This window comes from Rhinolophus sinicus, linkage group LG01, assembly GCF_036562045.2.
Source record: "Rhinolophus sinicus isolate RSC01 linkage group LG01, ASM3656204v1, whole genome shotgun sequence".
Lineage (NCBI taxonomy): Eukaryota > Metazoa > Chordata > Mammalia > Chiroptera > Rhinolophidae > Rhinolophus > Rhinolophus sinicus.
In genome coordinates this window covers 41,276,052-41,300,900 of record NC_133751.1, presented here as the reverse complement: position 1 = coordinate 41,300,900, position 24,849 = coordinate 41,276,052, and the positions used below count along the sequence as shown (strand labels likewise).

At 33.2% G+C, this 24,849-nt stretch overlaps 1 protein-coding gene across 5 annotated transcripts in view; it reads right to left on the bottom strand.

Annotated features, from left to right (window-relative positions):
• The window catches only part of NAALADL2 (N-acetylated alpha-linked acidic dipeptidase like 2), a 1,208,457-nt gene that overhangs the window by 303,280 nt on the left and 880,328 nt on the right, over positions 1-24,849 (bottom strand). For all 5 annotated transcript variants that reach the window (XM_074328105.1, XM_074328114.1, XM_074328118.1 and 2 more), the window contains 2 exons: positions 4,420-4,512; positions 1,593-1,798 (listed from right to left, as the gene is read on the bottom strand). In XM_074328105.1, the coding sequence (XP_074184206.1) occupies positions 1,593-1,798; positions 4,420-4,512 (299 nt within the window). The remainder of the gene's footprint in view (positions 1-1,592; positions 1,799-4,419; positions 4,513-24,849) is intronic.

Sequence of the window (24,849 nt, the reverse complement as noted above, 5' to 3'; positions counted from 1 at the left end):
TTAATTGAAGATTAACATAAATTGATTGTGGAAGTTACTAGATAGATATGGAGAAGGCTGTATGATATAGAGGAATACATTTTTGGAATTTGAAAAGAATCTTCAAGACATCTTAAAATGTGCCTTATTGTTATAAGGAAAACTAAAACCTTGTTTTCTTTATGATAAATATATTCTGAATTATTAAAATCAGCCAAAATCACAAAAAGATTCCTTAGATTTTTTTTTTAACTTATTTACATCTTTAAAGCAAGTAATTTGGAATTGAAGTTTGAGAGGTTGTTTTAGCTATTACATTTTCTATCTTACTAAAATTTTTTCAATTTAAAAAGGTTCTTTCAGCAGAGGAATTTATTTATTTGAATTAATTCTTTTGAATATGGAACAGGCATTCACACCATTAATTTACATGTGGGAAAGCATTCCAATTTGTAATGTGTGAATTTTGATAAACTTTATACTATAAATTTTTTCTCACTTTTGACTTTTCTCTCCATCAAATTAAAGACACTTGCTATTTTCTTTTATATCTTTTTGATATTTTCTTTGATAGTCAATAGGCATTTGTTTTTTTCTGTTTGTTTTGTTTTGTTTTTGAGTGCTTAAATAGTAAAATGAAACAAGAGACTTTCCGAATAGATAGTTAAGGTTGTTTTCTCCAAAGCTGAGGTAGTGAATAAGCTAAAATGGTTTTGCTTTCTTAGCTAAAACTACACAGTTCCCCTCCAACATATTTCCATTGCACATCTTTAAAAAAAATATGTAAACATGAATAAAATATCTAAGAGTTTTACAATGTTTTCATTGTTGTTAATATGGTATCAATCCAATTATCCCTTTTCATATCCCTTTAAAAACAGTGCATCTGTGAATTGTTGACATATCAAAAACATTTGAAACTTAAATACTCCAGTTGTTTTCTAACCATGACTCTTTCATTTGGACAACATATTCTTAAGGTAGGTAGGCAGGCAGGCAAGCAGGTAGGTAGGTAGGTAAGAAGGAGCAGGGAGATAGGGGTGCAAGAGTAGAGGGAAGGAGGGAGAAAAATAAGTAGGAAGAAAGAAAACCACTATTTTGAGTCCATTCTCTGTATTGCATAGCTAAGATATAATGCTAAGGTTATAAACATTTAACATAGGAGATTGCTTCCTAATTCTAGATAATTGTTAGAAAGTTTTAAAAAGAAAGGTCATGATATGTATCTCCTTTCTTGTCCTCTACTTGTCAACCTGTCTATGGAGATACAGGATAACCAGGTAAAAACTTTGTGGGTATATCAGAGTCTGTAGATCTGGAAGCAACGTGAATAAGACAGTTGGCCAGTCACATGCCATTCACTGCAGCCTAATTCTAATTCCTCTTTATTTTCATGAGTGATGTCAGCAACCTAACAAGTATGACACCCTGGTCGAAATGCATATTCTTGTCCTTGGCTTCAACAATTTAATTTGTCTACTATAGTGTGAGCGGGGTGGGGGTGTGGGGGTTGGGGGGCAGTGAAGGGAAGACAGGAAGGGGGTGGGAGGGAGTGGGAGAGAGAGAGAGACAGAGAGACAGAGAGATAGAGAATGGTAATTAATGTACTTTACCTCTCCCCATTCATATGAGCCAATATTGCCAAAAGCTGTTCCTCCAAAGGAACAGAAAACAATACTGCGGTTTGGTCTCCACCCTCTCTTAACTCTTAACATCAAGGACCGGATAAAAGCTGTGATTATGGCAGTGCTACTGGCCCATTCTTGTCCACTATAACTGTATGCAGTATGATGGTGGCTGCCAACTATAATATACCGGTCTGGAAATAGAAGGAAACAAGAGCCATTAACAATCAATTTAATGACATTTACATAATCCTATTGCACAACTGAGCAATAATTATGCAAAATTGTTCTAATAATTAAGACTACTTTACATTTTTCACCCACTGTCTTCATTCACACATCTGTGTTTATCAAAGCGGAGGCAGCTGCTGAACCCAATTATGAATCCAAAGCTTAGATCCGTATTACTGTCCTTTGCAACAGCATATTAATTAATGAGGTATACAAATATGCCACAATGAAACCTTTATCTAACATTTTCCCAGAATCATAGTGGGAAGTGTCCTGTAAACAATATGTGTATGCTCAGTAAATATTAATGAACTATTAATACCTTTGAGGGAGTAGTTATTTAGTAGCTGTAAATATTAAAAACTGGTAGTCATGAATGGATTTTGTAATAAATGAAGTATTTAGGGAATTAGTTATAGCTTCCAAATCATAGTTTTAGCCCTTCTTCTTTCTCATAAGAAAAAAAAAAAAATCAGTAACCTCAAGAGGCTTCCGACTGCTGTAAAAGTTTCCTTTTCACATATTTTATTTTATATAATCATATGAAGTCTATTAGAAAGGTCTCAGTGACACATGGATATGGCTGTTCAATGTGCATTACTGACTACTGTTGTTAAGAAGGAAAGCGAAAAACATATTTCTGGAATTTTCTCTGATTTTGTTGTCAGTAAATATTGGTAGAGAGCTAAAATTATGTGACTAAGTAGCCCTTTACATTTGCTTAAATAAGACTTTTTTACAGAGTGTAATTTCAGTAGGAGATGTCCCATAGCTCAATGGTTAAGTGTGCACACTCTGAAGCCTGCCTGCTTGGGTTTGAACTCAACTTACCAGCTGTGTGAACTTCGGAAGTTTATTTAACCTCTTTATATTTTAATTTCTTCAACCATGAAATGAATAGAAACAGCACATACATCATTCAGTTGTTTTGAGTTTTAAGTTAGTTACTATTTGTAAGGCCATTTGAACAGTACCTGACACATAACAAGTACTGCATATATGTAGAATGAATTAATCGCCAATTAACTCATAGTATCAAAAAGCTACCTCATGGGGAAAGAAACATGACTCTGTGAAGCTATTTTAGTTGTCCACACTGATATCAGTACCAGCAATGTATTTGATCTGCTAACATTTTATCAAAATTTAATTAATAGTATATATCCTGTGTCTGTAAATGTTGGAACCCTTAGAATTCCCCAGATATTTGTGAACATTACGTTTGGATTGTCTTTATTCTAAATAAACCACATCTAAAAACTTTAATACTAATTGATGATTGTTTCTAACTTTCAAAGTCATTAAAAAAAATCATGTGAATAAACAGCCAGTACTTTTGTATAGAATTTAAACAAACAACATTTGAGAAACTTTGTTTATGCACTGAAGAATACTACTGGTAAATAAATTATACATTTTTTTCTGGATTGAATTTCAATATGGAAAGTGTTTACCCTAAAGCTAATATTATACAATTTTTTTTGATAATTTGCAAATACATGGATGTTGACATATACTTCTAGTGCTTCAATTATGGATTCTTATAGTGGGAATTTGTTGAAATGGTTTAAATACAATGGCAACAATTTTCAAATTTCTTTATATCTTGTGTGGTGATCAGATTTTCAATATTGCTTCTGCAATGAATTTTGTGAGAGTTGGCTGGCAAGAAACTTGTGGGCTCTAAAACTTGATATCATAATTCTCTGGGTTAGCAATTGTGGGATCAATTTGACTAAATTCATGGAGAAGAAAAATTGTCCAAAGAAAACTTGAGTCAATGTCCCAACCTAATTAACAGAAATGTCACAAGTGTATTAAAAATATTGTTGCATTCTACTCTGTATAACAAGCATATCAGACAGTAATATGTGATTCAATTTCCCAATGTATTTGGAAGTGTTGCTATTAATCTCTTACTATATGTGTCAGTTATTTTTACTTTTTTATCCAGTGTAATATCATCTGAAGATTCCATCAGCATCCTATAACAGAGTGTAAATTTATTTAAAATTTAACCAAGTGATCATTTTCATAAGCATCTTCAAAACCTAAAGCCATACAAGTATTAGTCAGAACTGTCAGTGGAACAAGGTTCAGAAACGGGATGTAGATTAACAGTGAAAGTTTAGATCTAAAGACAAAAAATATTGATTTAAAACAAACAAACAAAAAAAACACACCATTAAAACTAAAATGTTTTCTCTTAAAAACAAAAATATTTTCTCATAAAATTGCCTTCAATGGTGTTAAAGAGAATAAAACAGACCAGAAAAGAAAACATTGAATTTTATAGCTTTTCTTCACTAGGCACATGCCTAGTTTAACAAATCTAAACTCTGTTTTCTATGTTTTGTTTTTCTTTCTCTCTTACAGTCTCTGCTATGATTTATTTTTGAAGACATATGGTAAGAAAAAGCATAAAGATCCACTTCATAGTTTCATACTGACCCACTCTTCAAGTGGTATAAACTTCTGGTTATATCTAAAGTAGGATATTTAGCTATGCTATTAAATTATTACAGAGCAATTCTTTGTGATGTTTCATATAAAGCGCAGACTAAAAATACTTAACCCTGCTTACCTGGAGAAGTCAAGCCCTTTAAATATCCAACAACATTAGTAACTGTTTTGAATTTCGTGACCGTCTGAACTTGCATGTTGATAATTCTTTCTTCTGGAAAAATAAACAAACAAACAAACAAATAAATAAAAGATGCTTATTTCTCTATATTTAATATGTCTTTTCTCAAAACATTCAAATTTATTTATCCAATATCATCAGCAAAAAATTGCAAGCAATTACATTTTTGTAGATAACTAAACTTACATGTTTTGACAAATATTTATTCAGTACTTTGTGTAGATTCTATGTTAGATTATGCAATGATGGCTAAGATACAATTGTTAGCCTCATAGAAATGCAGAACCATAATAGACAATTCTAAATTTCACATTTAGGCTACAATGGGATTCAATATGAGAGCACACAGAAGACAACCCTGGGAAGATGGGGGCAACTCATCTTTTAAAAAAGAAAAAATATATATGTCAAACAAAAACAGTTCCAAAGAATTTTAAGTACTTTTCTAACGTCAGAAAAAGAGCACGTGGAAGGTAATTTTAAATTTCCTATATGATTCATTGTTACAGTATCACTTTGAAAATTGTAAAACTATTATAAAATTAAAAGAATAAAGCTTCTTAAAGCTACACATTTCTTCAAATATGGGACTCTTCATTTCCACATGTGTGGGTATCTCACCTGTACTGGTATTCTAAATTTCCACCAACTGCTCTGCCTCTTTGAATTTTCTATCCATGCTTGACGTTCAAAAATTTTGGGCAAAGACACCAATCAGGAAGGACTCCAGTCACAGTGCTAAAGTGACCTTTCAAGGTCATTGGTGGTAATGTGTTATTCCTGTATTTAATGGATTCTGGAAGTCTGCGGGGTGGTTCTAGGAAAGGTTCAAGGGTCGCCAGTTGGTAGTGTTGGGATGGGGTGGAAGTGGGTGGCAAATATAATACAAAGCAGCTACTTCAAAATAGACATGCTATAGCACTAACGGACCTTCAAATGTCACGTATGACTACTAGATGAAAATTGTTAGGATAAATGAGTTGCTTCTTCCTTGAATGCATCCTACTAACAATTTAAGTGGAAAATCAGTACACTGAATCTGTTAAACGTATAACTAAAACAAAAGTAAAGAGGAACTGAGCTAATGCCTGAGAGCTTCATGTATGAAGACAGGACATCTCTTTAGAGTCTAAGTATTGTGGTTTTAATTTAGGTGCTATACATTTTTGTTTATTATAAATTAATATGGTTCATTTTTTAGAGCAGATTCAGATTTACAGAAAAGGTTAGAGAAAGTACAGTTCCCAAATATCCTCTTTCCCCCGCACCCTCTTATTAACATCTTTCATTAGTGTGATGCATTTGTTACTATTGATGAGCCAATATTAATACATTATTATTACTAAAGTCCATAATTTCCATTAGGGTTCATTCTTTGTGTTATATACTCTATGGGTTTTGACAAATGTATAATGACATGCATCCAACATTACAAAAATAGTAATCATATACGTCATACAGAACAGTATCATTGCCCCAAATATTCCTGTGCTATACCTATTCATCATCCCCTTCTTTCCTCCTTCTTGAGGCCCTGGCAACCACTCATCTTTTAAATGTCTCCATAGTGTTGCTTTTTCAAGAACATCATATAGTTTCACTCCTACAACTGTTTTTAATGTTTCCTTAATTCCCTATTTTAAGTTTGCTCCTAATAGTCTAGATAAGTAAACTTTAGATAAGAGACTCATTAATTTATAGTATTTTTTAATATTCTTTCCAGCTTATTTTTGACTTAGATATGGATAATCTTCTCTGGTTTTGTGAAGGTCAATATTTTTTTTTTTTTTCTAATTCCACAGTAAGGAAAACTTAAAATGTATACAAATATACAATACAATTTATACAAATGTTCAATATACTGCTTGGAATGTTATCTTACATTAATAGAGTGCATTATAGTTTATAATTTTAGAGTGCATTTTCACAAACAGAAACTGATTTTCATCGGATCTCAGTGATTCCTGAAACCACCAATAAAATAGGTTCTATTATTTTTGTTTATTCAATGAAGCACCTAGGGGCAAAATTGGGGCTCAAACTCAGGTCTTCGTATGAATAACATTTTTATCTGGACAATAAAGCATATCTCACAGGAAGACTCCATTTTTTTTTTTATTATGAGATACTCCTCATGTATGAAAGAATAATATATATATATATATATATATATATATATATATATATTATACAATGATGATCCACATCAAGTTTTAACACATTATTTCACTATGTTTCCTTCACCAATAAACTTTTCCAATGAGCAAATAAATACAATCTTACAGATTTAGTTCTTACTCTGAGGTTAACACTAATCATTTCCAGTTTTTTTTATATAGATATAGATAGATAGATAGATTGATAGCCAGATTGATAGAGATAGGCAGACAAAGGCATAGACACAGACATAGACATGAGCATATTCAATACTTTTACAGCCACGGCATTTAAACAAATTATGTATTTTTCCCACTCTGCATATTTTTCATAATTTTCCGTGAAAATAAATGGAGATCTTGATCATTCACTTTAACTGCTAAGAAGTATGTGACTGTAGAAGCCATCCCAGTTTATTTTATAGTTCTGTAACTGAGGATTAGTGAGGTTACTTACACATTTTCAGCATCACATTGTGGCAAAGAACATTTTTACATTTCTTGAGCACGTGTGCCATACACTCTCAGATAGATAACTAGAAGTAGAATGTCTGAGTTATACTATGTGTAGCTTTAACTTTATTTGGTATGGAGAAATTGCTCCTCAGACTTTTCCATTTTGACATTCTGACATGTATAAGACTCTCATTATCATTTTATTTTGCATTGCCTTGATTACTAGTGAGGTTCAACAATTTGTCATGAGTATATTCATAATTCCAGTTTCTTAGTCAGAGTCTTTGACTATTTTCCCTTGAATTGTTTGTTTATCATAATGGGTATTTTTGTGGGTTTTTAAAGAATATCATGCCCTGATTAATTATATGCATTATAAATACTTTTCAACCTGTGATTTTCATTTTCTCAATATTTATTATGTTTCAAAATATTAATTTGTTCAAATTTATCAATAATTCACCTTGAGTATTGGGGGGGTATGCTTGTATTGTATTATTTTGCTTAGGAAACACTTTCTTATTCTGATTTCAGGAAAGTGTTTTTCATGTATAATATTTTAAAGCTGAATTTTCAAATTTGTGTCTTTAATCTGTCCAGAATCTGTTATAAAGTAGGCATTCAATTTTACCTCTGCCTCATGAATAGTCAATTTTTCTCAACACTTGAATAATTTTTTTCAATGAAGCATTAATAAAGCTGCTGTCATATGAGATCTAAGCCACACATACATTTGAGTTTTGCCCTGCTATTGCATTTTATTTTAACCAATGCCATACTATTTAAATTAATATAACTTTATGACTGAAATGGTGGTTCTTTATCATCATCATCATCATCATCATCATCATCATCATCATCATCAAAACCATATAATTATTATTAAATTTTGGGGATATTTATGGACTATTATTTTCATATGAACTTGTAGTTTGCCATTTCTGAGGAAAAGACATTTCAGGATTTCATTAGGATTGCATTAAGTTAATGGACCCATTTGAGGAAATTATATTGAGTCTTCTCCATCCATGAACATGTTGTGCTTCTCAATTTATTTCAGTTGACTTTATATTTTTTAATAAAGTTTTATTTTTTCTCCTTAAAAGTTTTGCACCATTGTTATTAAATTTATTTTCACTGTTTCTCAGCCATGTTAACAAAATATAGCATGTACAACTTATTCTATTGTGTATAGGGGTACTATTTGATTTTACATCTTGGTCTTACAATAAGTCTTCTTATTAATCTCCAATAGGTTCCAATGGTTGATCTATAGGGTTTTCATTTTGTTAGTTTCAATGTAGACAATTATTTACCAAAGAAAAATAATGATAGTTTTGTTTCTTTCTTTCACATTTTTGTAGCTTTTACTTACTGTCCTTATCATGTTGTCTAGGACTGCCAGTGCAATGCAGAATGCAGGCAGTGACACCAGGATTCCTTGGTCTTTGCTTTATGTTCTTCACTTAAAAAAAAAAAAAAAAAAAAATGCTTCTATGGTTTTATTATTTAAAAAGGGTGTTCGCTACAGGTTTCTGGCAAATTCCCTTTATCAGATTAAAGAAGATCATTTCTTTTCTTACTTTGCTAAGATATTTTTTCATAAACAGATGTCAAAATAGCTTATGGTATAAGTGTAAAACTTTTGTTTTTTTTAAATTTACAATGTTAAATAAATGGTACATATTCCTGAAATAAGCTCTGCCTGGTCATATGTATTCTGTGTTTTGTTATTAATATTTTTAGGGTATTTGTATATACATTTAGAAGTGTTTGATCATTTCACTTCTCATTTTCTTGTATGATTTTGATATCAGTGTTATACAATGTCACACATATTTAGGAATATTTGCTTCTTTTCTTAGATTCTGTATGAGTTTATGTAGCATGGGCATTATCCATTTTATAAAGAATTGCTAGGGCTAGAATTGCTGAATAAAGCCAAATAAATATTCAAATTAAATGAAAAAAAGAAGTGCTAGGATTCATACATAAAACTATTTGCTCCTGGAATTTTTCCATGGGAGGAGAGGATGCATTTCCTACATGTTTAATTAATATATATTTTTATTTCATTTCATTCAATATTTTCAAACAAATATTATTAAAATGTTATAAGCACATTCAGATTTTTCACATTTTTTTCTAGTAAATTTAAAAGAAACACAAAACTGCCATTTAAGCTGTTATTTCTTCCCCTTTTCTATTTCTAGCATTAACTTACTTATACCTTTTCTTTTTTCCCCCATCAGTTTGGCTAAAGTAAGTTAATTCATTAGTATTAAAAAAAAAAAAAAAGTTTTGGAGTGAATACTCATTGTTATTACTTTTTCTTTTTCACGTCAATATTAAGTTCTATACTTATTATTGGCTTTATTAAATTTTACCTGAATGTATTCTCATGTTTAGTTTTAGTTTTGTTTTTTTTTTACTTAACTTCTTGTTTTTTTACTTAACTTCTAATTCATCCCCTCCTCCTATCTCTCTCTCTCTACACACACACACACACACACACACACACACACACACACACACACACACATATGTATTTAAGGCTATGGATTTTTATGGAGCAGTAGTACATTAATTTTGATATATAGTATAGATTATTATCCTATAGATTCTAAAATGTTTAATTTCTATTGTAATTATTTCCATAACATATGCATGAGTGAAATATTTTTTAAATATTCAAATATAAGGTGTGTGTTACTGTTTTTATATTGATATCTAACTTAAATATGGACAGAGAGCAAAGTCTATATGTTACTGATATTTTAATATTAGGTAAGATTGGTTTTGTGACTCTATAGGCTATCACATATTAGAAATAGAGAATACACATTTTTGTAAATGTTCCACAGAAAGAATGTGCATTCCCTATGATATGGGTGCAGCATCCATACATGCCCAGTAGATCAATCTTGAAAACTGTATGGCTATGACTTTATTAATTGTTCTACACATTTTCTGTGTTAATTATTGATATGTGTTAAAGTTTCTCATATTATGTTAATTTATCAATTTATCCAGGTCATACTATATAATTTTTCTTTGTATATTTACACTAGTTTCTTGTATACAAGTTTGAAATTGCTATGTTTCTGATTTCTATATAAAATACATAGAAAAAATTACTCCATATATCTTCTCTAACCCAATTTTTTTTTCTAAAGTCCTTCTCCCCTCCTTTGATATTAATATAGAGGGTGCCAAAAAAATGTATACACATTATAAGAATGGAAATAAACTATATTAAAATTGTAATATTTAATATATACTGATAACAAAAGATGAATACAAGTCATGTGTATACATTTTTTGGCACCCCCAGTATTTTCCCAGCATTACATTTATTTTGCCAGGCATCCCAGGGACATCTCTGGATTGGGGACAGCTTTTATGATAATTTCTTGGCTTAGACTTTCTATACTACAATGGTAATGAAAATTCTGAACCAAGGTTTTTGATTTCTAAGGCAGATTTTTTTTTTTCCCCATCAAGAGCTCAAGCAGAAGAAAGCTTTTCTTCACCAGTGGGTGGATTTCTTTCTAACCTTCGTATTCCCACCTCACAGTCTTGGTTTTATATAGTAATGGTAGTCATAACTCCCCGTTCTTTATAGGCACACAAGCATGTCTTTTGTCCCATCATGATTGTTATGCTCCCACCCTGATTTACCAGGATCCATAACCTCCCAACACCAGGCAACCACAGAGTCAGCTCTCTTGCTTATTTATTTGATTTGATTTTTTTTTTTTTTTTTTTTTTGTCCTGTCCTCATTTTGCTTCTGGTTATTTGGCAATCTTTTTGATAATTGGTTTTTAAAACATTTTTTTTCTTCTATATCACAGAGTTCCTAGACATTTGTTTGGAAGGATACTACACTATTTTACCCTGCCTTTTTCTACATCCAAAATCTAAGGCTCCTATTTAAAAGACACACAAAAGTCTGAGAAAGTGAAGACAACATCTTGCTCTGATAAAGATGCTATATTTACACTGGATCTTTCCAACTGACAGGACTTCCTTATGTATCACTGGGTATAGACCAAGTCCACATAATGACTTATAACATAGCAAAAACCAGCTTTTCATCTATTTATTTATATCCCAACACATATGTTGATCCCAATATGCATCATTTTCTATTATTCCATATCCATGATTAAAAACACATATGCATAGTTTTTTTTTTCTTCCTTCAATAGAAGCAACACCACAATCACATTTTCAATTTTAATAATGAATGTCAGTAAAATCCGGAATAAACTTTCACTCTCATCATGCATCTATTGCTGTGCATTGCTAATTTGAACAACTCATTGGTGAGGTGATATTTCTCTTCATAGACATAACAACAGAAATCCTGTACTTTGAAACTTATCCTACAAGAAAAAATTGAACTCTTTGTAGTATAGCCTATAATATCAATAACAGAAAACAACATAAATATCCCAAACAGGGAAATGACAGAAAATTGTGCTAAAATGTATAGCTATTAAAATGTAAAAATAATATTTAGAAACATGATATATTATAAATGAAATTAACAACATAAAAAGAGATATACATAATGATTTAACTTAGGTAAAAATGCATATCTTTATGGACAAAATATTAGAAAGGAAGGATTAATACATGAAACTGAAATTGGGTCAGGGAGGCCTCACTCTATCTGCTGGGCTGAAATCCTGTTGTAAAGAGGCTTAAGTAAACCTGAACCCTTGGTTGAGTATTTATTCCTCTCTTCCACATTCCCAGGGGTGGTGGAACTAAAATCTAAGAAGACTGTCTCCTCCTCCTGCTGCATCTTATAACATTGAATCCCTGAAAACTAACGTTACCTGGTTAACTGGCTGAAAATAAGGGTGGGTTAGAAGAGTTCCATAGTAACTGGGAACACGTTTACTCTGTCTCACTATACAAACCCAGGATGACATACATTGATTTCAACTCTGTCCTTTTATAAGTCACAGGAAGTAGAGCTGATCCTTCCAGGGAAACATAAACTTCTATACTGAAATACATTCCTACATGTCTGAGGTCCATAACCACATAAAATGTAACACGATGAACACATACACTACCCAAAGTAAATGTATTGAAACACACAGTTTATGAATTTAAAAGTAAGCATTATGATTAAACTCAAAAAGAGAAGGGACTGTATTAGCAATAAGAAATAACCAAAGAACAATTTAAAAAAAAGGAAACAGTAGGTATGGAAAACAGAATAATTGAAGGAAATGGAATAAGTAGAGATAGTAAGTAATAGATATAACTGAAAATGAATTTGAGAGCTAGATTACATTGAGAATATTTTTTTCCAGGGAACCACAGATTAGGATAAAAAGAGAAAATTAAAAGTACAATTAAAAATATGGTGCATTGGGGCGGCTGGATGGCTTGGTTGGTTAGAGTGCAAGCTCTGAGCAAGACGGTTGCTGGTCCCATTCCCACATGGGCCAATGAGCTGTGTCCTCCACAACTAGGTTGAAGACAACGAGCTGCCACCAAGCTTCTGGAGGGGCGGCCAGATGACTCAGTTGGTTAGAGCGTAAGCTCTCAGCAACAAGGTTGCCGGTTAAATTTCTGCATGGGATGGTGTGCTGCGCCCCCTGCAACTAAAGACTGAAAACGGTGACTGGACTTGGAGCTGAGCTGTGCCCTCCACAACTAGACTGAAGGACAATGACTTGAAGTTGATGGGCCCTGGAGAAACACACTGTTCCCCAATATAAAAAAAAAAAAAAGTATAAAAGTATGGTAGATAGAAATAGGAGTTGTAGAAAGAATGCCAGAAGAAGAAAAAAAAACAAATGGAGGAGAGAAAATAGTTGAAGAAATTATGATGATATTATTTTGCTTCTGGGTATTTGACATCATATAACAATAATAATTATTACTGACATTATATAACATTAACAATAATATTTTTTCCAGAAAGAGAAAAACATGGGTATGTACTTTACAGTGAAATTTAAGATCATTAAAGATGAAAATAAAAAATTCTAAAAGCTCCCAAAATGAAAAAAAAAAAAAGTGCCAGATTGATACTGAGCTCATAAAAAAAAAAAAAAAAAAAAGATACAAGAAGACCATGAATTCATGTTGTTAAAGATATAAAAAACAGCAAGAGGAACTTCGAACATATAATGTTTGGTAACACAGAAGTATCTAAGTGTGTATCCTTGGGGTAATGGATACATCAAATGTAGGAAAGCTACACTTTTAAATACTGTGCAGAACCTAGAAGCAAGGGAGTAAATGTATGTATGACAGCATGGGTAGAGATTACCCACAGAGTGCTACATGAAAATAAATAAATAAAGAAAGTACAAGAGAATGAAATACATTGCTTAATGATATTTTTATAAATTAAACATTCATATACTCAAAAACAATGAATCTTTCTTCCCTTTTCCTTCCTTTCTCCTCCTAAATGAATCAGTCTTAAAGCCATTAGGTGGGTTTGGCCAAGTTAATGCCTCTGACAGTGGCAGAAAAATATAATGCCAACCCCTTGACATGGCCCAGAGCAAGGGGTTGAAGACCACGTGAGGCAAGGATGGCATTCAAATAGGTTGGGATAGTCCAGCACAGGGTATCAGGGCCCAGGCATGATGAAGACAGGGTGTGTATGTGCGTGTGCGTGTGCGTGTGCGTGTGTGTGTGTGTGCGCACAAGCCTGAATATGAGAGGAAAGCAACTATAAAGGGGGATGATGAAATTATCCACTGGAACATGCTAGGACATCCCCATTTAAAAGTTGAACACATACTGTTGGAGCTTGAGTGGGGCGAGGACGTTAACTGCATTGTGGTTGGGGGACGGGCAGAGCATTTGACGTGGGGTGAATAGCCTATGTGGTCCTGGCTTGGTTGTCAGCTCTAATGGAATGAGAAGCCATTCTGGTGGGGAAGGGAGTAATGACATCATCTGATTATACTCAAGGGAACTGAGCACATGAGTAAAGTATATCCAGGATAATGAGAAGCAGATTTCTTACCGTTAGGGAAGGAATTTACAAACATGAAAAGATTAGAAAAACAAACAAATATACTAGGTATTGATATGTATTCACAGTTTCCCATATACATAGACACACACTTAAATATGGATATACATTTGAGTATTTTTATATTCCTATTTGCATCAAAATATATAATAAAATATAACTGTATTTTCCTAGCTGTGTTTACTAAGCGGTCCTGCCAGCAGTAACACTCCAATCACAATAAACAAATCTAGAATGCATATATTGTTTCCTAGACATCATTTTCCACTCAAAGGAACTAAAACTCTTTGGAGCAAAGGCTAATGGGGTAGGGAAAGTGCAAGATGATTTGGTACATCTTTGTATGCCAAAAACTAAGGAAATGCTCTAAGAATAATGAGGATATGCCATAGGACACAGAAGCCAGGTTGAAGTTACTAATCCTGGCTTACCTGTGACAAGTTGAGTATCAAATTAAAAATAGGATTGGGTTATGATCCATTAAATAAATTAGGACTATAAATCAATTATGTAATAAATTGATACTCATGTATGAATACAGAAACATACAAACAGGAAAAAGAAAGCTCTTGTTTACAGTAGAATGCCAGCTAATAAAAGCAAAAAGAATGATGGACTTGAAAGGGGACCACTAGCATAAACTTGGTGATGACTTATCGGGCATCAACGGACATTGAAACTAGTGGGTGGAGGTAGGAGTGGGTGGGGACAGGATGTTTGCATGATTTCAAATACTTGTTGATTATAAAAGAAAAATAAAATAACTTCAATGAGGAAGTTGGGCAGATACCACCTTAATCAACTGATCAAAGTTAGCATTACTAGTAATGGGACAGATTGATAATCAGTCTCACTTTTTGCAACCAAAGGCAAAGAGCCTGAATTTATTTATGAAAAAAATATCAGACAGATCCAGATGGGAGACCATTCTGAGGATAACTGGCATGTAAACTTCAAAGGCATTAAAATAATAAATGTTAAGATAGAAACTATGTTAAGATGGAAGACTTGACATCTTGCATGACATGATCTTAGTTTAGATCCATTTGCTGTTTTAGGACATTATTGGGACAAATGGCAGAAAAGTTCAGTGGTGCCTATGGAGTGTATGGTAGTAATGTACCAATTTTTAATTCCTGGTTGTGATGGTTTGCCATTTGTGTAGGAGATGTCATTGTGGGCAAATTCAGATGTGATGGTTCAGCATGTCTGCAGCTTGCTCTTGGGTAGTTGACGGGGGGGGGGGAGGGGTCTTTGCACTATTCTTCCAACTTTTCTTTCTTTTTTTTTTTTAATTAAAGTTTGTTGGTTGACAAGTGTTAGTAAAGTTACATAGGTTTCAAGTGTACAATTCTGTAATACATCATCTATATATCATGTATGTTCACCACCAGTGTCAGTTCTCCTTCTATCACCATGTATTTGATCCCTTTATCCTCATCTACCACCCCCCTCTCTGCTTACCCCCTGGTAACCACTAAACTATTGTCTGTGTCTATGAATTTTTGTTACTTCATTTGTTTGTCTTGTTACTTTGCTGTTTACAGAAAAGATGAAATAATGCCATTTGCAACAACATGGATGGGTCTTGAGATTATTATGCTAAGTGAAATAAATCAGACAGAAAAAGTCGAGAACCATATGATTTCACTGATATGTGGTATTCAAAACTGAAAGCAGCTTTTCTATAAGTTTGAATTTATTTCAAAATAAAAATTACTTTTGAAATTAGAATATTATGGAGAACACTTAGATGCAATTTATTATTCAAATAATCAATGCATGTGTATGTGTACATGCATTGCTACTTTGAGATTAATATTTCCTGCTCACATTTACCAAATGTTTTCTGTGTTTCATGTTTGAAAGTTTGATGGAATCTTTAAAGTTGACATGCGGAGTTCAAAAGATTTCAAGATGACAAAAATCTGCTCAACTCAGAGAATTTTTGTATTCAAATAGGGTGAGGAGTGTCAGAGCTAAGAGACATAATATTACGTGCCTCTCTCTAGTCCCTAATTCTGTTATGTGCAGAGAAAAATATCTGCTACAGAAATTATGTGCCAGAGTTAATTCTGTCTTGCATTTTTGTTGATATTATGAAGGCTCAACTAGTTCTCAGTCTTCTTCTTCTCCAATAGCTAACAAAGTTGAATCTCACCTGCACTGTGAGTAAAAATAGTCAAATTTAAGAAGAATAACAACACTGACTTAGAGAGATTTGAGTATTAACAGTTGTTGCCAGCTGCCAATTCCAATAATTATCTTTAGTTAGTTTTCTAGACAAGTTCGTCCTGGGGTTCCTAATTTTAATTGAATATTTGTCTTATTCTGTGTAAAGGAAGTCCTAAGGTTGCGAACAGGTTCTTAGAAAGTGAGACTTTAAGCAAAATGACATGTAACAAAACAAATTTTATCACGGGCTAATTGGTATGAACAAGAGTTAAGTTCCTGAGGCATAGTTCTGGCCAATGCCCTCGCCCCCCCAAAACACACACACACACACACACACACACACACACACACACACACACACACACACAAAGGCAGAAAAAGCAAAACATGACCAAACTTCCAAATAAAGACACAGAACAACTTGATAGTGGTCAGATGGGAGGGACATTGGAGGGATGGGTGAAAAGGGTGAATGGCCAGTTCAAACAGCCAGTTTTAAAAGCAGTATGGGATATAAAGTACACCATAGGAAACATAGTCAATTATATTGTAACAGTTACATGTGATGTCAGATGGGTATTAGACTTAATGGGAGTCATCACTTTGCAATGTATATAAAGGTCTAATCACTAAGTTATACACCTGAAACTAATATAATATTGTGTATCAATTATAATTGAAAAATACATTTTAAAAATTCCCCAAATAATCTTAACAGTAATATTAAAATAAATGTTATTTATGCAAACATTTAAGAAATATTAATAAAAACAAAAAGATGATTATTTTCCAATACACTTATTCTAATTCAGGGTCGAGGGCAGTTGGAGTCCATAATGGTAGTTCAGGATGCAAGGTGGGAACCCACCCTGAACAGAATGTTCTTCCATCCCAGGGTGCATCATGCCCACACCCACACTTATCTCATACTGGGATAATGACACATGCCAATGAACCTAATGTACACGCCTTTGGGATGTAGAAGGAAACTGGAATACCCAGAGAAAACCTACACAGACACGGGAGAATGTGCAAAGTCAACATAGTAACCCAACTGGAATTTTTTTTTTTTCTCTCATCAATATTATAATCAAACAATGTTGAATAAAACGACGCTATTTGAGAACCTGCTGTACTTGAGTCTCTTTCTTGGCTATCTAACTCTAGATAGAACTTCTATAATTGGGACTCTTAACCTTTTTTTTTTTTTTTTTTTTCCCCAATGTTCCTGTATCCCAGAGATTCAAGAATCTGCTCGATAATCACAATTTTCATGATTTGGGCTCCATAATCTGCTAACACCTTTCCTAAATGACAACTGCTTGCCTAATTATATTAGTATAAACTGCTTCTGGATTCTATACCATCATAACTTGTACAGATTTCTATGTGCTCCATTTTCCACGTTGGATCTACCTATTACCAAATGTTTTTCTGAACCAACATAATTGATTGGGCATTATATGTTTAACCCCCCAGGGTCTTATTTAAAATATCTATCACCTGATATAGCATGCACAGTGCCTAATCACAATGGCCTGGCAGCCAGTAACTGGAGTGTTCACACTCATGCATACAAACTGATGTTAGAATACCAGTTTCTTCCTGCCATATTGGAATTTTCTCAGAAACAGCATTTCTGTTTGTCCTTCACTGAATGTTTGTTTACACAAGAGGGTAGTTCTAGTCTTAAGACATGTGCTCACTATGCCTGACCTCACCTGAATCAATAGGACTGTTTTACCATTTTCTGTATCCTGACAATAATATCAGCTGCAAATAATTTCCTTTACAAGTATTATGCACTAATTATAATTATGAAGTTTCTAATACAAACCTTAAGGACTAATATATGGTTTATTGGAAATACAAGGGAGAGAGAAACCAGTTAAATAATATCACAAAGAAGCATCCCATAAATTGAGAAGGTAGACCATGTGCAGTACAATTGACTTGATCCCATAGGCATGTGTCAAGAGAAGACAAAAAGGATCATCCTAGATTACAATAAGTTTAATTTGAAGGCCTGGATTGTATCTTGGTTTGGATAAATCCACTTTAAAAGATTGGAGTGATTAGTAAAACTTAAAGTTTTCTATTACTAAAAAATAGATATAGTTAATTAGACAGACACATCAAAATTATATATATATATAATTATATATATGTATATGTATATATATATATATATATACACACACATATATATATACATATATATATATATATATATATATATATATATATATGTATACATAATTTTGGTAGTACAGTACCTGTATATCTGTACATATGTATATAGAAATCTAAAACAATTTTTATGAAGATGTTGATAGAGATAATTACTGGGTGTTAGGAATGGATTTTGGAGTGAATTGTGTCCTTTCAAAATCCATACATGGAAGTCCTAACCCCCCAGTTTGGCTGATTTGGAGTCAGGGCTTTTAAGGGGGCAATTGATGTTAAATGAAGTCTTATGGGTAGAACTCTAATCCAATAAGAAAGGTGTCCTTATAAGAGAAGAAAGAGACACCAGAAATCTCTAACCCTGTCAATGTGTCCACAGAGGAGAGGCCATGTGAAGAGCCTGAGAGAAGGCAGTGAGTTGTCTGCAAGCCAGGAAGAGAGCTATCACCAGAAACCACATTTTTCTGGAAACTTGAGCTTAGACTTCCAAGTCTTTAGAACTGTGAGTAAACAAATGGCTGCTGTTTAATCTATCTAGTCTGTGTCATCTTGTAATGGAAGACAGAAATAACTAATATGAAAGGTGTTGATGTTTTTCATATTTTTTCATCTATGTTTTCTCACTCTTAGTAAACATTAACTGCTTTTACAATAACAGTATTATATTTTAAAAAGAAAAGTACATATTAATACTCCCCAAATCTGTTTTGGTACTATAAAAATTTGGTTCTGGAAAAGTGAGAATAGCATCCAAACACTGAACGAAAACTGTTTGCTTGGCCTCCTTCACCACATTCATTAGGCAACAGCAGCTATCCCTCGAGTCTCTAACACATACATATACACATACACATGTGCATGCACTCTTGTGAAATTGCATGTGTGTGGGAAGATATTTAAAGTTTAATTGAATATTATTCTTTTCAATTAGTAAGAATATTGAAATAGAATGATATTGTGAGAAATATGAACCTCAGAAAAAAAATAACGTTTACCCTCTGTGTATCTCATATAAGGGTAAAAACTGATTAATCGATTCACCCCATCTCTCTACCAAACAATTCTACAAATTTCACATCATCAAATTAGTCAGATGACTGATCAACTGCGACACAACAGGTGTGGCACATGTTCCAGTTGTCCATCTAGATTTATTTTCACCCTTCACCTAGTTCTGTGCCCCAGGAAGCTGACCTCTATGGAGTACATGTACCTGGCTCCTTGGGTTTAATCTTGGCTTTAGACAATGAAGGCACCAACAAGTGATTAGCAGGTTATGTAACAGAAACATTATTTATTTTTCATACCCTGCTTGGCTAGTGACTTGCTGGCACTGACTGAATTCCTTGACTAAAAGTCACAGCTCCTGTTAGACTGCCATCTCCTACAGTTCAAACACATGTCAGTTCCTATAACCACACTGTCTTCTTGTCCCTTCAGGTTTAGGGGTAATAACAATTACTATCCTTATGGTAGTCACGGATCCTTTTCTGTTTCCCTTTACCTAACCGCATTACGCATCGGGCTGTGACTAAACTCCCTTGAATTGAACATTTTTAGTGTATCATTGATTTCTTGATGGCAACTTGATTTATATGTCAACCGAGCTAGGTATATTCACTGAGTCATCTATAATGTATTGCCAGGAAAGGAGAAGAAGGCTTCCTTTTTAGTAATGTGGTGGGCGAGGATATTCAGACCAACCCTCAAACTGATAATAATTTACAATGCTGAATACCACGCAAAGGAAATTTTGCAGACATCATGTAAACAATAGCAAGAAAATAAGGAATTGGTAGGTAAAATTTAAGTTGTAATTGGAACCCAGATAAGTAAAGCAATAAAGCTGCTTTCAACCTGAGGAAATTTAGTGAACCTGGAGGAACTTTCATCTTGATGGTCTTGTGGGAAGCAAAGGTTATAAGAAAAAGGTCTGGGCCTGCCCAAATTGGAGAGAAGAAAGTAGTCTCAAAAGAGTCTCTTCCTCCACTAAGTAGGACCCTAAAGAGTTATATTCCCCACTCCTTCCAAGGGACTGCAAAGAAAGTTACCTGGCACCGAAGAGAGCAGGAACAAAGAATCCCTAAAAAGCTGTAATTCTGGAGTAACTCTAAAAAATACAAAACATAATTTATAACTTTTGAAATAGTAAAAGGAGGAACATATTTACAAAATATAATCTAAATCCAAAGAGAAAAAAAATAAAACAAAAGGAAAACATATGTATATAGGGAAGATACCCAAATTAAGATGAAAAATATAAGCATACATACATCAATAACCACATTAAATGTAACAAACCAGATGCTTCACTTAAAAAGATGATCAAATTGTATTTAAAATACAAATTAGTTGCTATTAATAACACATGTAAGAGGAAAAAGATACAGAACGGTTGAAATCTAAAAAAATGTAACATAAAGATACTATCCCCTCCCCCCCTTAAAAAAAAGCTAGTGTAGCTAAATTATCAGGTCACAGAAAATTTCAGACAATCATTATAGATATAAAGGAGAATGCTTCATATGAGAATATGTGAACAACCTGATTAAGGAAGTTAGTCTAAATGGACATATATAAAACTCTGATAATTGCACACTTCCTAGTCTTTTTAAATAGTCATGGGACACTGATCACATCCTGGACCATAAAGGGGACCTCAAAGATTGAAAACATATAGAAGTGAAGCGGAAACAATACGTTCTAATAAAAACCCAAGTTGCTTGTAGTCTATCTCAGAATCATATCACGATGCAAAATAGCATGTGAGTGCCTAAAGCATGGCAGAGAGAGTCAGGAGAGGCTAATTCCAACTTGGGTAGAACCCTAAAGGGTTTTTTTATGTAAGAAACGGCATTTACACTGAGCTTTAGAGGATACTGGGGCTTTACAACATAGAAACAAATGTGTAAGACATATTTGGATAATACTGAATAGAACAGTGAGAAATATGTTATATGAAGGAAATGCAGGATATAGAACCGGAATGTCACTGGCAGTTTCTAGGTTAGTTAATGGTAATGTTAGCCCGTTGTGAAAAAAAAAAAAAATCATTAAACTATGAAGATAAGGTTATGCTCTACTGGATTTTATCACATACATAAACTACAATGTTTAGTTGGAACTTCCGTAATTTGGAAGGAGTGACAGGTACCTGAGAATTGATGTGCAGAGAATGTAAGAAACTGTAAAAATTGCTGAGGAAAATTGGGTGACACTTGTAAAAATAATTTTGCTTAAACATGTACATCTCAGGTTGTCTTTAGGTCTTTTCCCAAACAAACAAAAAACACTCTAGATTGAATCTGAGCTAAACCACTTTCTAAAATCAAAACTGTCAAGACAGAAAGCTGTAAACTTAAGAAGTCCTGGCTGAATGACAGATCTGTGTCACCCTAAGTAAACCCAACCTGCACTCCCTAGGACACAGAGAATTGACTGTACTTTCTGTTGACTTTGGACAATAGGTTTCCCACCTACGTTCACTCAGTTTAAGACCCTTGATGAATAGTCCTTCAAAGTGATTTCTGAAGTTTTTTTTTTTCCCTTTGTCCAAGGACTTCAAACTGGCAGCTCATGAAGGCTGATCTTTAGTACTACAGATACTCTGTTATCAGCTTCCAGCTCTGACTCCTAGGTTCACTGTGCAATTGACTGCTTGAAGAGCCATAAAATTGGGGTGTCACCACTACACACTCTAGTGACTGCTGACATCTAGCTTGCATTTCGCATACCGATCAGTCTTTCCTAAAGCATTCTAATTCACTGAGTTTTTTTGTATAATGAGTGGCTACCATATCTACATGCATGCTATATACAAATTGTCTGAACAAATTAAATATTTATACCATGCTCTTCTGGAAATTTATTTTCATGTTGATGGCTGGAGTCTACTACAGCATACCCTGCTCAAAAACAAATTTTCAATTTTTTTAACTTATATATTTTTTTAGGCTTCCTCAGGAATTCTCTCTTGGGCCACTCTGAACAAGCTGATTAGTAACATTGCTTGTTAATGGATATTTCCTGAATAGTTAAAAGGTACTATTTGCAAATAAATTTAAGTATAGCCACAATTTGAGGATATATGTTCAATACATCATTTTAAATCTCTGCTCAAGAAATGATAATAATGTGTACTTTTAGGTAGCTATTAACAAATTAGAAATACAAATCTTTGAAACACATTTGAAATGCGTAGAAATTATAAACAATATTATCAGTAGACGTTATGTTATTCTATGTAATTTCCCATCGAAATATATACATTTTATGAATAGGAAAATAGTAAATATATGTTTAAATAATATGTGCATATATAATATATATTACATAGAATATGTATTATATAATATATATTATATGTAATATATATTATATACATCCATTTGAAGAGATACAGCCCAATTTATTTAAGTAAAAACTTGCCAATGCTGCTGATGATAATTTTATGCATGCAACATTGAAAACAGTCATTTTTTTATTCATCAAAAATGATTCATGAAACATTAAAATCTTTCTTTTAACTTGATGCATTTATATTTTTCACCCTAAATTACATTAATTACTTTTTATACTTTCTCCTCCACTTTTTTTTTACTATATTCATAATTTTTAACAAGTTCAGATTGATATCTGAAAATTCAAATTTCCATGTTTTGGTTGATTCTCAAGGACTAAGAGTGACAACATATTAGACTGATGGATAAGACCTACATAAAGTAAAATGATGGAAAACGAAATGAAGTCAATATTTAATTACCTGATCAATAGAAACTATACACACACACACACACACACACAAACAGATATACATATATGTATTATATGCATATATATACACATATACATGTGTATATACATATATGTATTATATGTATATATACATATACATGTGTATATATATATACACACACATATATATGTATACACACACACACACACACACACACACACACACACACACACAAGACCTTTTCTCCTGCTTCTTTTTTCTATGCCACATACACTTCTTAGTTCCCCCAGGGCTTTTCGTACAAATGCCCTGCTCTCTAATTCTCTTTGCTGAGCCTATTTCATGTATATAGGTGCTTTATTCCTTTGTTCAGTTTAAGTTTTATGGTCTGTATTAATTAGGCATCCTCTGGTTGCAAGAGACTGAGAATGCAACATAAACTGACTGAAAAAAAGGGGTGGGGATATTGACTCATATATATGGCCAGTTTAGTAGATTTGGCTTCAGACAAGGCTCTACTCATGACTCAAACGATATGGAAAAGACTGTCTCTTTCTCCCTTCCTCTCTCTCCTCTCTCTCTCCTTCTCTCTCCCTCCCTTTCTCTTTCTTTCTTTCTCTCTCTCCCCATTATTCACTTAAACCTTCCCTGTCGGCTCCATTCTTAGATTCTTAGGTAAGGTTACACTCTCTATCAAGGTCCCAAGAAAACTACCAAAAGATCCCAGATATACATGCCTTCTTTTTCAGTTCCAGTATTAAAGTGAGTCATTACTCCAAGTCCAGAAATTTAGTCTAGGCCCTTTTTGGCCAGACTTAGATCACTCTTTTTTTGTTGTTGTTAGTTTCAGGTGCACAAGACAAAGTAATACTTAGATGTTTATCATTTATATTCCTCACAATGTATGAACCCCCCTCCCCCCATCCACTATCCTCCTGACATTGCACAGAGCCATTACATTTCCACTGGCTCTATTCCTAATGCTGTACTCCGCTTCTTGTAAGTATATACATATACATATACATATACATATACATATACATATACATATACATATATATATATATATATATATATATATATATATATATATATAAACTTGTAGTTGACATTCATTATTGTTCAGCTTCAGGTGTACAGTGCAGTGATCAGGCATCTATATCATCCTTGAGGTGGTCTCCCTAATGAGACAAGTGTCCATCGGATACCCTACAAAATCTTTACAACATTATTGATTATATTCCCCAAATTAATTTTCAAAACCCCGTGGCCAAGATCATTCTTGAACTAACCATTATACTATGGTTGATGTGACATATCCGCCGACTTGACCTAATCAGGATATATTTCTAGAGCTTGGGATGTGGTCAAACCTATTCATACTATATTGCTAGGAAATGTTGGCAACAGTTTAAAAAGGAAGAGATGCAAACAGATGCTAAGAAAGCAAATATGACAGGCGAACTCCAGTACAGATTCCACTAGTTGTCTGGACTTTAGAGAATTCTGACTCACTGCATATATAGGGTTAAGTGGGTAAGATAAATAGTTGATTTACACACATATTTAATGTACTCCTGTCTAAACTTCTGAGTGAAAAAGCTCAGGGCTATATTTAGAAAATTCAACAGCATGATAT